At 37.8% G+C, this 15,735-nt stretch overlaps 1 protein-coding gene across 10 annotated transcripts in view; it reads right to left on the reverse strand.

Annotated features, from left to right (window-relative positions):
• Positions 1-3,151: 3,151 nt before the first annotated feature.
• Positions 3,152-15,735, reverse strand: part of FNDC3B (fibronectin type III domain containing 3B) — a 321,836-nt gene continuing 309,252 nt past the window's right edge. For 8 of the 10 annotated variants that reach the window (XM_036351875.1, XM_036351877.1, XM_036351873.1 and 5 more), the window contains 2 exons: positions 6,353-6,685; positions 3,553-3,690 (listed from right to left, as the gene is read on the reverse strand). In XM_036351875.1, coding sequence (XP_036207768.1) covers positions 6,374-6,685 — 312 coding nt within the window. In that variant the 3' untranslated portion in view covers positions 3,553-3,690; positions 6,353-6,373. Of the gene's footprint in view, positions 6,686-15,735 lie in introns of all 10 variants that reach the window. The other 2 variants (XM_036351879.1, XM_036351871.1) reach the window with 2 other exon arrangements.

Here is a 15,735-nt window from a genome sequence, read left to right on the forward strand (position 1 = left end):
GAACGAGACCTCGTTGTCAGATCTTTCCAATCTCAGTAGAATCTGGGATCCCAGGATTTATTGTTATTTTTTTATTGTTTGAAGTATTATAAATAGTACATATATCTCTTTTTCCCCCCACTGACCTCCCCCCAGCCTCCACCACCTCCCTGGCTCATGCCCTCATCCCTCTAGTGTCTGTGTCCATTGGTTATGCTTATATGCATGCATACAAGTCCTCCGGTTGATCTTATCTCCTCTCCCCTGCCTTCCAACTGAAGTTTGACAGTCTGTTCCACACTTCTTTGTCATGGGACCCCAGGATTTTGTGTGAAATTTCCACATTTTAAATTAATGACTACTTTAATTTTTTAAAAATTGAAACACTAAAAGTAACACCCATGACAATATACCATGGTTTGGAGCCGCAAGTTTTATGGGGTAATCGCATCACTGCTATGTGAACTTTTCCTACCCAATGAGTCAACTGAGTTCAACGCAACAAATCTTTCCTTAGCTTCTATTTATCATGTGCCCGACGATGTGCTATATGCTGCCAAGTCGAGTGAGACTTGCTGCCTGGGCATACATTCCCCCCCCCCCCCACCCCTCCTCTGGCTTTTGAGGCAGTTAGAGTCCAGCAGTGGAGGTGGAAACTTTTTTTAGTCACAACCTGCATAAAGGGTATCATACAGATTTGTTAGTTTTAATTAGCCCACGGCAAGACATCCTGAGAGGTGCTGGAAAGGATCATGTTGCAGTCATCTGTTTAGAGGAGTAATTGTGTGTGTGTGTGTGTGTGTGTGTGCTTATGAGCACACGGTGACTAAGGGTAGGGAAGGGGTAAAGTGAAAGGTGCACAAATCCTTCTGGGACAGAGAGCCAACTTCTGACCGGCATGAAAAGCACTGAAGGCGGAATCCCGTAGAAGCTTTTCCTGGTTTATTCACAGATATGGGCCAGCATATCCTCTGGTGGCTTCCGGAGAGGGTGCATGGGAGGCAAATTGGGGAGATCCTGCATTTCTAAAAACAGCTTCGTGATACTTTGCACTCAACAGGGAGCAAGCAGTTGGGAAATATTTTTCTTTCAAAATCTTGACATACTTGCCACACTGATTTCTAGCTTCCAGTGTTGTTACTGACGAGTAGAAAGCTGTTCTGATTTCCACGTGAGCAGCTTTTCTCTGCTCTCGGGAGCTTCTCCTGGAACCAGTGTTTTGAAGTTTCTAGATGTTGTACCTTGGTAGAGGTCCTATTTTCATTCATTGTGTTGAGCACCCTTGTGCCCTACATCATCTGTACTCTCTGGAGATCTTATTACTTGGATATTGAATGTCCTGGTTTGAACCTAATCTATCTTATCTTTTTATTTTTGCTCTTTTGGTTATCCTCTCAACTCCAGCTTCCAACCCTTCTACTGTTTTTTTAATGTCCAAGAATGTTTCAGTATTTTCAAGTATTTCCTTGCCATAGCGTTCTAGTCTTAGTCTACCAATGACTTATCTTTCCTCATCTCTCTGGAGATATGAAAGTTTTCCGAAGCGTCTTGTCCCTTAGTCTCTGGTTCTCTCAAGTTGTGGGCTTTGGACTTGTCATCCATGTGAGCAGCTTTCATCAGATGTCAGGTAGCCCTGGGTAAAGCGGGAGGATTAAAGAGCTGATGGAGGCTTGCTGTCTGAGAGTTTCACCTTAAGGCTGTGGTTCTCAATCTTGGCTGTACAATGGAATCACCCCGGGGACTTTAAAAACACCGATGTTGGGGTGGTGAACACACAATACAGTGTACAGATGATGTGATATAGAATTGTACACCTGAAACCTGTATACTTTTGTTAACCAGTATCACCCCAATGAATTCAATAAAAAATAAACCACCGAAGCTCCAGAAATACTCCTTTTAATGTTGTAGGGTATGATCCGTGTATAGTAATTTTGAAAAGCTCCCCGGGTGGTATTACTGTGCAGCCACGGCTGAGCAGTACCATCTGAGTGTTCTGCCTGAGCCAGTTCTTTATATCTTTCTTTGTGGCCCATGAGGCTCTTCAAGTGAGGTTATGTCTAATATTCTCTGCTGTGTCTCTGTTCAGTTAATTCCATTCTTGATACGGTATCTTAACTTTCAACTGTGGATAGTCTCCCAGTCCAGAGAGCAGCTGTCCAGTTCAAAAAAACAGGGAGGGATTTTATGGATCTAATGACATTTTAAACAGTTTTAAGCCGATATTATTTTAGGCTCCTCTCCCCCTTAGCCCTCACTTCGGACATACTTTGTCCATTTTGGAGCCTTCAGGGCATTCTGCATATAAATTGTATTGGTGTTCATTTCCCCCTAATAAATTAGAATTTGGCTTTCTCTGGTTAGGTTTCCAAATTTCTGGTGCTAATAACTTCTCCCCTATTATTCCAGAGTTGTGGGGGAATTGTGACTTAAAAAAATTATTTACGATATTTTCAGTGGCGTGTCAGAGTATGTAAAATTTGGTATCTTCAATTTGTCATTCTTACACATAAGAATGGCTATAATTCTTCATATAAGAAAGTGAGTTCTGAGTTACAAAAAATCAGTTTCCCCCTCACTGCCCCCCCTCCCCCCCCGAAATAAAAAAAAGAAGAAGATAGCAGCGATTCCCAGCCAAACAATCTAAACATTACAATGAAATCATGGCCAGGGTGAAGACACTACGCTTTATTGCTGTTGTTGTTGTTGAATGAGCCTGGGAGGAGGGAAGGAGTTTGGCCTGGAGAGGGAGCAGCCAGGGGCTGGCTGCTCTGTTGGTTATCTTCTCAACTCCAGACCTAGACCTGGCTTCTCAGTGTGGACATACAGATAAAATATTAGGCACAGATGTACCTTATCCACACGGACTGACCAAACCCCCCCCAAACAAACTGGCAGCCCAGGGCCCTGCATGGTCTAATCACATTTTAGTTGGTCCATATAGGGAAATTTCGATTTTGCTTTTTTTGAAATAGTGATTGCAGGACCTCGACCAGCAGGAGCTGGGTTGCAGCTGCCCTTGTAGATGGTACATCAACCATCATGTACTGTGACACATGCTTGGCCTCTAAAGGCATTTGAATTTGCAATTTCTGGGATGTGGTTTAAGTTTTTTAAAAGTAACAACAACGACAACAGCAATCCTTTTCACGGTAGAAGAACCCTACTTAAGTCAGAAAGAATTAAAACATTTATTGGGCATAAATATATTACATATACACTACAGATATAGTTAGGTATTACATATAGCATAGTATTTGCAAAATCTATACATTAAAATTGATATGGCAGTTTTAATACAATGTATATGAAATAGTCTAAAATTTACAATACAGGAAAACATATGATTTTTTTTTTTCTCCTAAAGTTGAAAGCTTGGAATGTATGTCCAACAGTGAGGTAAAACATTTTGTCTTTAAATTTAAAGAATTGTGCAAGGATAACATTCAAACACATTCAGTGAGGGCACTTTTCAATTTTGACAGGAATACTGAATTACTGTAGCCAACAAAACACAGTTAGAAAATGCCAACATTTCAAGTTGATAACAACAAGGCAGGTAATATGAAAACAAATCTTTTACAAAAGTTTTCTTTTTAAACAATTTCTTTGAGGACAAAGGGCAGTTTGCTTCACATGACTGGAATTTCTTGTGCCAGGGCTGAGTTTGACATACAGAGCATCCGAAAGCCACTCACTCATTCCTACATACTGCAAAAGGGCAAAGAGACAAGGTTAATATAACACTTTATTTTATTGTTCATGTGTATGGCAATATATATATAGTTATATATCAATATCACATATACATATTTGTGATAGAAAACAGTGCCGGATAGAGTAATAATTTGTTGATTGAAGGGTTTATAATGAATACCAAATAAAGAAGAGCAATAAAATAAAGTGCCGTCAGCTAGTGTTTCGCACACTTCTGCTTTCTGGTGGTTAAATCTGGTAGTATGAACATCTCAAAAAGATCCAATAGTCATAGCAATTTTGGCCTAAAGTATTATTTAATTTTAAAAATCTCAACTGATTCAGAGAGCAGTTGTTTTTTATAGCAGCAGTTCTAAAGTGTTTCCAAAAAGGGACTTTTTTTTTCCCCCTGCAAACAAGGTTTTTGTACTCAGTTGTATCTTTGTTGCTTAAAAAATGCCTTCTCCCCATCACCTGCATGAAATTGTCTCAGAAACTGCAGATGCAACGTTACAGTGGGCCATGATACACATTTAAATAGAGAGATGTGTTGGAAGGCCAGAACTTTGGCAAAAATATATTTACCTTGATATCATCAGTTTGCAAGGCTAATTAAACTAATTATTATAGTCAATAACAAAATACAGAACTCTCTAGTACTTACTACATCAATATAGGCACACAGAATAATTAATCTTAGCACTTTCTTTAAGAGATGATTATGGTTTTCTGGGTACATGTAAACTTTTCAATCACTGATAATGGATTTTTTTTTTTTTTTTTTTTTTTGGCATTTAATGCACTAGATGCTCTTATCTTTAAAAACACAAGAAAACGTCAGAAGATTGATAATACTACAGATGTTGCCAAGGAACAAGACTGACCTAAAATTACAAAAGTATAAAACACAAAAAAATATAACATGCTACAAGGGAAAATTAGTACATAAGTACATTTAAAAAATTTTACAATAAATAAAGATTGCACTGTAATTGGCATTTAAAGTACTGTATGCAGAATATAGTATAAATAAACCAAAAACAAAATAATGTTGGTTTCCCCATGACTTTGGTATGGGAATATTATAAGCTAGTAAAGGATACTGCATCTTAAGACAACATAGACCAAGCACAAAATAGCTATGATCAAGAAAAACCAAGTAGCAAAAATATACAAAAACAGAAGGCAGGGGGATACACTGTGTCTGTTGCACCCTTTTGGAATATATTTGCACCTCCAACTCTTAAATGTCCCTGAGGTACGCGAACATTATGGACTTCATATAAATAATCCAATGACTTTGGGTTAAAATTGATTATCTCATGACTCAAAATAAACATGCAAGAGTAACACTTTGCACTCCAATAGCACCTGTTAATCAAGGATCTCAAAACACTTACAAACATTAGAATCCCCATTTTGTTTATTTTATTTTTAATGCATGGGAAAACTGAGGCACAGAGAGGTAAAGTGACGTGTTCAGGTCATGCAGCAAGTTAGTGACAGATCCAGGGAAAGAATCTAGGCTCCTTGACCCCCAAACACCCTGTGCTTACCACCAAATACCATTCTCTCTCCACACACGAGCAGGTCAACCCCACAAAAAGAGGAACTACTGATTCAGATGATTCTCCTCTGGGTGTTACCAATTTTCATCTGCTGTTAACTTAGTGTATGTGCACTGAGTTCAGGTTTTGAAATTCAATCACTTCATTGATACCTCAAAGAACAGCCTAAAGGCAAATAGTTCAAAAACAATGAGCTGATATATAAGAAGATTGCTCACAATTAGTGTAAATCATGGACAATGGGCAGAGGCACTAAACTGTCACCAGTTCTCGTCATATAAATCTGGTCAAACATAACAGAATATAATAACTCTAGTGATTAGATTAGGAGTAGTTATATACAAAGACAAACAAACAAGTTAAAGCAGCTTTTAAAATAGCTGAACAAGGAAACAACTAACTATTGCACAATGCCCTCTTAAAGTTACTGCTATGAATCGACGTGGTACAATCTACAATGCTCCATAATTTATAGGTGCATTTTGGTTACTTGATTTCTTAGACAGGCAGCTCATAGTGTTAAATCATAAGAGATACAGACTATTAAAACATTTTAGATTAAAGTACACATTTTGATTTAAATGAACTAAACACAGTTAAATAACTGAGTGACAATATGGTTGTTTAGGGCAGCCTTATCTGAGTGAACACATCTTCTGTATGCTGTTGTTGTGTGGTAATACTCTGAACAACACTGAAATCCTAGCCCGGTAACTACACACTGTGATTCACGTTGACAGCTAGATGGTCAAGACATTGAAGTGACTGATGAATATAAATTACTAAATTGTAACATGGGGAAAAAAAAATCACAGACTTGCAAAAGATATCAGTGAACACAGAATAAAGGCAGATCTGAAAATGTAAAAGAAAGATAAGAAAGCTAGCTTTTGGTATCTGGTTTGCTTTTCTTCTTTAAAACAAAAAAATCCAGTTTAATCTCTTCCTAGTTTTGCATTTCAAAAAGGTGCACCAAAACACTGATATTTTTTCCTAGCTAAATCTGTAAAACAAGAGAAGTATATAAATCAGAGAACAAAGGGGTTTAAAAAGGGGATTATCTGAATAAATGTGTGTATTAAAATGTGTAGCATTAATTAAATTCATACCTCTAGTTTTGTTGGGTTTGTTTACTTCATTAAGAAGTACTGTAATATAAAGGCAAATAAAATGGACAAAGTTGCAAAGCCAACCACAACGAGGGCTGCAAACTGTTCATCAGTAGGCATCATGCTCTTCATTTTGGGGTCATCTAAGCTCCCCATGTCCCCTGTAAGCATGACCTCACTTCGTTGTAATACGAAAGCTGCAGAGGGGCTGAAAGCTCCGCAGAGCTCCTGAGAGGTGTCTAAACAGCGACGGCACGCACACACGCGGAACCTGTAGTCTGTGTTGGTCTGGAGGCCTGAGATTTGGAATGTGGCTTCTTCTCCCTTGTACACCTTCAAGAAAAGGAAAAGTCCTGGTCAGTTAATTTAGTAATACTGTGGTCTCTAAAGTAATAATCACATAAAGTCAGGAGACTCATGGACCTGGCTTGGTTTAAACGAACTCTGTAACATCAAGAATTACACAGAACGGTATTTCTTCCAATCTGTATTTCATCCATAAAAGAGGTATTCCACCCACTCTAAATAAAACAATGCAAAACCCAGTGACTGTGACACTGACAGGAGATAAGGCACTGACTAGAACTAGAGCTGACATAAGTAATAGAGAACATCTAGCTAAATTTCAATGATTATTTAGACTATAAATCAGAAGATGACTTAATTCTTACAAAGGGCTCTATGATCTTGATCCACAGAACAAATAAAGATATTTTAATCAAAACAAGTAAAAGCATTGAATTGTGAGTAAAAACAGTGAGATGCCAAGTTTCAGCTGAATGACTTCTGACAATTACAGATACATCATGTGATACTATACCATTAAGATATCCCACCTCTAGCCCTAAAAGGTAAGCACTATTCTGATTTCTAACTCTGTAAATAGTTTTACCTGTTCTAGAAGTTCATATAAACAGAATCAAAGAGTATACACTCTCTCATGCCTACAAGATTCATCTACATTACTTGTTATTGATTATTGATTCAGTAGTTACTACTTTTATTGAGGAGCAGTGTTCCACTGTATGCCTATACCTCAATTTATCCATTTTCTTTTTGACGGATGTTTGTGTTGTTCTCAGTTTTATATAATAAGATTGCTTTATATAATAAGATTGTTATGAGCATTTTTGTACAAATCTTTAAGGACTTGATTTTATTTTTCTTAGGCAGTACCTAGGAGAAGAAGAGCTGGGTCACAGGCAAAGTCTATATTTAACTTCAGAAGAAACAGTTTCAAATGCGACTGAATCACTGAATTCCCATCAGCAAAGTATGAGAGTTCCAGTTGCTCCACACATCCTTGTCAACATTTGTTATTGTCAGTATTTTATATTTTAGCCATTCTAGATGAGAATGGTACCTCATTTGCATTTCTCTGATGACTGATAATGTTCCCCACCTTTTCACGTGCTTATTGGTCATTCATATACTTTCTTTTGTGAAGAGTGAGTTCAAGTTTTTGGCCTGTTTTTAATGTTTGCTTTCATTAATTAGCAGGGGCTCTTTAGATAATCTGGATGTAAGTCCTTTGTTAGACGTACCTTGTGAACACCTCCTTCTAGCTTCATGGCTTGTCTAATAATTTCTTAAGAAATATTTGATGTAACCCAATTTATCACAAATTATTATTTAAATAATTCAGCAGCCCATCTTAAGTGTTCCTTTGCTGTATGACTAATCTGTTTTTTCCCCATTAGGATCTGAGATGTTTCCTTCCCCTTTGCTAATTCTAATATAGGGTGTGGCAAAAGTAGATTTACAACTGTGAGTATGAAAACCACAGTTTATTTTTGTATTATTATTTACTAATTATTATATTATTTTCCATATGAACAACTGTAAACTGAATTTTGCCCCACCTGTATAGTCACCACGAGGCTTACTATTAAAGGACTTGAAAACTACCAGTTAACTTAGAGATTACCACTCCTGAGTCGACCGATGCTAATAAAAATCTTTAAGAGAGGAGAGGTCTTAACAAGGTTCTTCTACCAAAGTGATACTAATCCTCAAAAACTTACAGGAATAATAGATTAGATCAAAACTACATAAAAATGTATGGCTTATATTAGAGTCAGTGAATATAAAAAAAACTAGCTGGGTTCAATGAAATCACTAAGAGATTGGATGATGAGTAATTAAACAAGAAAGTAAAATGAAGTGAACTCTTTCTATGTGAGTGTCACTGAGTTGCATCTGAAGAGGACTTAAAACATGCCTGGTACACAGTAACCACACAGTAAAAGTAAGCCATTATTATTATTATTATTATTGTTATTATTACTATTTAAAACTCAAGAACAACTCCAAATATATCCTTACAATACAACAATTCAAAATGATAGATATGGGCATTTTCAAAAGGCCACCTTAGTAAAGTTGTGAATTCAGCCCATTAGTACAAATCCCATAGAAAATAAGAACTGAGTAATTCCAACAACCTCGGCTTTGTCTGAGACACTCACCAGCTACAGAGTTAGTGGGAAACCACAAATGTTTAGTGTTTCTGAAGCCTGCCTGTCAACGTCTCTCACAAAGCAGGACATCCCACCAGTGAACACAAGGGCACTGGCCACACGTCTAGAGTTGGACAAGTTGACAGACAGCAAAAGAATCTCAAAGCTTAGAAAAGGGACCAGACTTTTAATGTTTACCTGATATTTAGTCTTTTTCTTAAGATTTTTCCTCCCTCATTTTGAGTGTCTCATTTATTGTACTTTTTTTTCTAGTAACTAAGCCCTAAAAAACAATTATTTGTTTCTCCTACTTTTCCAGATTCATCATTTCATTTGCTGTTTTCTTTATAAGACTTTAAGCACATTCGACCTGGTGAGTTACCCTGCTTCTCTAAAGACTGTGCATGTCCTCACCTAATTACTAGTGTGACAGCGGGTCCAGTTCACTTGGCCCCACCATCTCCCTGGTGTGTCCAGGTAACCCACCCTGGGTTCTGCCGCCCCGAAGGAAGCACTGTCTTCATGATGTACAGCAAACAGTCCCCCCACCAGTCGGTGTCGAGCAAAGAGTCAGGAAGTGTTGCTGTGATGTGGCCTCTTACTATCTGCCGCCAAACAATGACTTCACTGCATAAAACCACTTAATAACCTCTCCCACAGATGTTTTAGAGAGTTTTGCAAAGTGGATTCAAATTTTTATTTAGTATCTATTGAAATGATTTCTACCTGTATGATTTCCATAATTTGCATGACTTGGTCCCTTTAAGAAAGTTGGCCCAGAAGTACATTTAATTTATATCATTTTGATTGCACTTCTCAACTCTAATTCCTTAGAGTGAAGTTCTCTGCAAATGTATTTTTTTAAAAAAATATATTATATTCTTTTCTTTTTAATATATTTTATTGATTTTTTACAGAGAGGAAAGGAGAGGGATAGAGAGTTAGAAACATCGATGAGAGAAACATCAATCAGCTGCCTCCTGCACACTCCCTACTGGGTATGTGCCCGCAACCAAGGTACATGCCCTTGACCGGAATCGAACCTGGGACCCTTGAGTCTGCAGGCCAACGCTCTATCCACTGAGCCAAACCGGCTAGGGCTCTGCAAATATATTTTGAAAGCCAAGTACTTTTCTTGCATCATTAGGCAGAAAGCTTAGTGAAGGAAAATGAATATGTAATTGAAGGGAACTTCCTTAATGACAAGTTCAATCAAAAGGTAGATTTTACCACTGCATGGGAGAACATATTTGCAAATGTTATCACCGATAAGGGTTTAATCTCCAACATTTACAGGGAACTCATACAGCTTAACAAAAGGAAGATAAACAACCCAATCAAAAAATGGGCAACGGACCTAAATAGATACTTTTCGAAAGAAGACAGAAGTAAGGCCAAAAGACATATGAAAACATGTTCAAAGTCATTAATCATCCAAGAGATGCAAATCAAAACGGCAATGCAGTACCATTTCACACTTGTCAGAATGGCTATCATCAACAAATGACAAGTGCTGGCGAGGATGTGGAGAAAAAGGAACCCTCGTGCACTGCTGGTGGGAATGCAGACTGGTGCAGCCACTGTGGAGAACAGTATGGAGTTTCCTCAAAAAACTAAAAATGGAACTCCCATTTGACCCAGTGATTCCACTTCTAGGAATATATCTCAAGAAACTAGAAACACCAATTAGAAAGGATATATGCACCACTATGTTCAAAGCAGCACAATTTACAATAGTTAAGATTTGGAAACAGCCTAAGTGCTCATCAGCAGATGAGTGGATTAAAAAACTGCGGTACATCTACACAATGGAATACTACGCTGCTGTAAAAAAGGAGTTCTTACCATTTGCAACAGCATGGATGGAACTGGAGAGCATTATGCTAAGTGAAATAAGCCAGTCAGAGAAAGATAAATATCACATGATCTCACTCACTTATGGAATATAATCAACAACATAAACTGATGAACAAAAACAGGTCCAGAGACAGAGAAGCATCGATCAGATGGTCAAACCTCAAAGGGAAGGTAGGGGAGGGTGGGAGTAAGGGGGAGAGATCAACCAAAGGATTTGTATGCATGCACAAAAGCCTAACCAATGGACATAGACACCATGGGGTGAGGGCATGAGTGGGGGTGGGGTGGGGGGTAACGTGGGGATAAGGACACATATGTAATAATTTAATCAATAAAAGAATTTTTTAAAAAGTTAGGCTTTAATTTGTAAGTGCTTTTCTTTTAGCCATTCTTCTTGTTTTAATTAGAATAGCTCCCCCTTTCCACAAGCATTGGCAATACAAGGTTAACACTATCTTAAAAAAAGAAAGAAATATTTGTGATAACTATATTGTGTGAAGGGCTGTGTCTATTATCTCCACAGCAACCAGCACAATGGCTTGAACAAAGTGGACACTCAGTGAATGTTCTCTAATTGGAACCCTCAAATACGCAATAGTAGATATTCTTGTACACTGTCTGAAAAGAGGAACAGTTATTAGAAGACACACACACACAAACCACAGAGGCAGCAGCAGGAGCTCAGTACCGGCGCAGCCCATTGTAAAAAATGGAGTCATTAACAACGATGGAGTTGTTTTCAATGTATTGATAGAAAACATGGAGTTTCTAATCTACTTTAGAAATAGTCAACAATGCTTATTAAGCTTTTTGGATTAATTCTGAGCTAAGGAAAAATTAAAACAATCCCCAAACCCCATTTCCTCAGGCTTCTGATTCCTACGGTTTGAGTTAATGGATTTGTTTTTGTGTAAATAATCACAGCCATGAGATCACAAAACCACAAGGTCACCAGGCCCAGTACAGCTGTGCCTCCAGCCAGGCAACGGCTCATGAATGTGCAGCTCTCCATGGCAGGGCAGCGGCCCGGCCTCCATCCATTTAAGACTTTCTTTATTGAAGTAACCAATCAAAATACCACAATAAGTATATAGGCAATATTATTTTTACAGAGACGATTTCTGTTCCTGATTTGATGTACAATATATTTTAAAGTAATTGTGACATGTTTATTCCCAATGGGAGGGTTTAAAGTAATATGCAGAAAAACAAAATGAAGCATTTGTGACCCTTAATTCAGAATAACATGCTGTGTAGCTAAAATCCCTTAAAAAGCCTTTCAGGGCAGAGCACTGGAGCCTGTATCTGGACCAGTGCCGGCACCTCCGCTGACATCAGCCCTCTCCCAAGACCTGGAAGTGGGGGACACAGCTGCAGAGCGCTGCCCCTCACACAGTGCCTCTCAAGACTGAGAGGACCGGAGGTGCACAGGAACCCTGAGTCAGAAATCAGCGTCCCCACTTTTACAAGATGCCGCTCAGTGAGTTGGATTAATTCCTCCAGTATCCCATGACTATGGGAGGCTGATCTGACCCCTCACCTCCTCTGTAGAGAGTGCAGGCTGGGGAGCACTGTGTATCTGAGTCAAAGAGGACAGGCAAGGGCAGTTACTGAACTGCTTCTTGGGGGTGTGTGGTTTTCACTGAGAACACGTCCATGCTGTTCTGTTATACACCCGGCACCCCATAGTGCAAACAAAGCACCTCACAGTTTCTCTAGAACCCCAAGATCCTATACTTGGACTCCAGGAAATTGAATATAAATTTATTTCATATGACATTTTAAATAAATGTATGCATGAGGATTTTTGGGGTGTGAGGCAGTCATAACTTTGTCAAATACTTAAACCTTAAACCTAAAACCCACAAGAACCTAGGAATCAGTAAAATAAATGATTGTTTTAAACTATCTCCCTCTTGATCTATTCTTATTTGGCTTTGGATTTGGCACTTTAATCGTGGAAAAATAGAAGAATGTACATGAGATAGTCACAGCCTTACGGTTTAATTTCTGTTAGGGAATTGAATTAAAAGGCATGAAAAAACGTAATCTTATTAATCAATGTCACTCCAACAAATTTAATAAAAAATTTAAAAAAATTACTCAAACAAAAAATAAAAAATATGTAGGCTCCAAGTCTAAGTTCTGTCAAGAGAAGTTCTTACAGTATCTTATGTGATACTATGAAGACTCAATACACATCTAATACTACATTCTAAAATGACACTAAATAGAAATACACTGATAGAGAGATGCCATTAAATTAAAAATGGAGTGCCTTAAATTTTCAGATGCTTCAAAGGTCATCTTAATGCAACAAATATGAGAACCAAGAATATTAATAACTTGTCACAAATTCTGACTCCTAACAGGTAATGATGTCTTACAATTTACTACTTTTTTCTCACCTTCAATGTCTATATTTAAATAATCTTTATAAAAAATATTGCTTTCTGAACAGGGATGTGAATATGAATTATTTCCCTACATTCTTATGTATGCTGTAAACTGTTTGCTATATCTTGTGCAAATGCATACCTAAATATGCATGCGATTTTCATTCATTTCAAGAATGCTTAACAATTAATGTTGATTGAAAAGAAGTTCTAAGCTTCTTGAGAAAACCACGTGCTTAGAATGTTTATTAAGTGGCAGAAAAGCCAAGTCAAGATAAGCAGGCATCCTAAGACCCAGTCAAATTTTAGGCGAGATTTAATACTTTCAGTTAATAATTAAAACCAGCTGAACAAAAGAAAGCTAATCAGCTAGAACTGAGGCAAAGTCAAGTCACTGCTTCTAGCATAACGTCAGAAAAGGCCTTGGGCTTTGCCATGCGTTGCTGTGACAATAAACTTGGGGAGCAGGATACCCTCCTCTTGAGGGTGGTTTTTACCTAAGTTACAACATCCCTGCTAAACCCGCCCGATGCGGAAGCTGGCTCTTTTCACCGCTGTAAGTGTAAATAACACTGTTCCTTGGAAACTGCCTCTTCCACGCTTACAAGAAACATTTACCGAGTGCCTAGCTATGTGCCAGTCCTGGGAAAACAAAAAGGGTAAACAGCCCACACATCAGTGGATCCTGAATGGTTAGTGCGGTGACCAAGGTATACATAGTGCTCCCTCGGAGCCTGCAACCTGCAGGCTGTGCTCAGCAGTGATTACCGTTCATTTTCTTTTGCTTTGCCTCTATGAATTCAAAGCCTGTTATCTCTGGACTATAATTATTTTAACCATTACTCTGCACACATAATATAAATAGCTTTCATTCCCTATCTCGTGTCCAGAACAAGTGAATGAAGTACTCAAAACATCATGTTTAACCTAACGCTGATTGAATAGGGAGAAGCAGAAAACTCAGTACAAATTGTCCCTGACTCCACTGAGGTTTTCATGTACCACCACTGACCTTAATCATTTCTTGGTAAATGTAGGGAAGACATGGTTATGTGGAGAATGCTAACCCCTGCCTACTGAGCCTGGCCTGTACTATTGTGTTTCTACCTATTTTTAACAAGAAACTCTTGTTTGTAACTGTTTATAATAAAAAAATATATTCTGAGGCCTATGTGGGATTGCATATTATATTAGTATTTATATGTCCATGGGTCTAAACATATGCCATTAAACAAATAGCAGATTCAAAACAACCAATCTATCAATAAAATCTAGATTACTGAGTGGATTTGCCTATATTTTTGGCAATGACTGACATGTATAAATATTGCTTTTTATTTTTTGAAAATATATTTTTATTTATTTTAGAGAGGAAGGAAGAGGGAGAGAAAGATGGAAACATAAATGATGAGAGAGAATCACTGATCAGCAGCCTTCTGAATGCACCCTACTGAGCCAGCAACCCGGACATGTGCCCTGACCGGGAATCAAACCGTGACCTCCTGGTTCACAGGTCAACGTTCAACCACTGAGGCACTCCAGCAGGGGCTAGATATTGCCTTTTAAAGGTAAAACAGTAACCACCGTGCTTTAGGAACATTTGTTTCCAAAAACAGGTGGAAAAGTATGAGACATGGAATAAAAGGAAACTTCAATGATGAATATGCAATGAATGTACTGTTGGGAAATGAACTGTTAAGTGTCAAGTAATATGTTGTGAAATCTTGTAACATTTCATCACTAATCGTGTTTTCATTGCTACCGAACAGGAAAATGCTACTGGTGTTAAAGATGACTAAATCTAGCAGGAAAATCCTCTGCTCTCTACCTGAGCTGAGACCCTGAAACCAATCACATCTTTCTGGCAAGCTCAAACAATTACACATGTAAAATTATTTACTTTGAAACCGGACATATTGTGTAGGATGAGATTGGAAAGTGAAAGGAAACAGTAGTGTTTTTGCTCTTATTTAAGAGGAATAGTGGAAACTCTGGTGACATCATCCACTGATATTACTCAATACTGGTGGATGTCATAGTTAAAATACAGTTTTTACAAAATGTGCTGAAAACAATTCATTCTTTTATCTGACACCTCATATTAAGAAAGTACAGTGAAATGTACCAAAATTTGATTCATTTTATACATTTTTATTTGCAAGTATTATCTATATCTATGTATAGAAAAGGCTGAGTGACCAACCGTACATCCGCCAACCGACTGGCTGGTACATATGACACGCACTGGCAATTTAAAACTAAACGTTGACTTGCGCATGCACGATACATATAAAGCTCTCGCTGATGCCAATCACACGTGTTTTCATTTTATAATACTATATTATATATACTATTTTGACATGTAATTTTTTGCAGTAACATAATTACCACATGAATCTTTCTTCTAATTAATTTCCTTTCAATGTGCACAAATCTGTGCATTGGGCCACTAGTTACAATATAAGGAACATTGACCAGCAATTAAACAAAAACTGAATCAGATTATTTTCAACTTGTTTTGTGTATCTGTAGCCTCAAGAGCTGGAAAAAGAATTCTTCACTAATTATGCTAATTTCAGAAGACAGGTGGCAATGTGTCTTCAATTTTCTGAGTTTGATATAAATGCACGACTAAGGTGCTGATAAGAATGGGCCTCAGCTTTCCTAATGT

The sequence above is a fragment of the Myotis myotis genome, unplaced genomic scaffold, assembly GCF_014108235.1.
Source record: "Myotis myotis isolate mMyoMyo1 unplaced genomic scaffold, mMyoMyo1.p scaffold_m19_p_2, whole genome shotgun sequence".
Lineage (NCBI taxonomy): Eukaryota > Metazoa > Chordata > Mammalia > Chiroptera > Vespertilionidae > Myotis > Myotis myotis.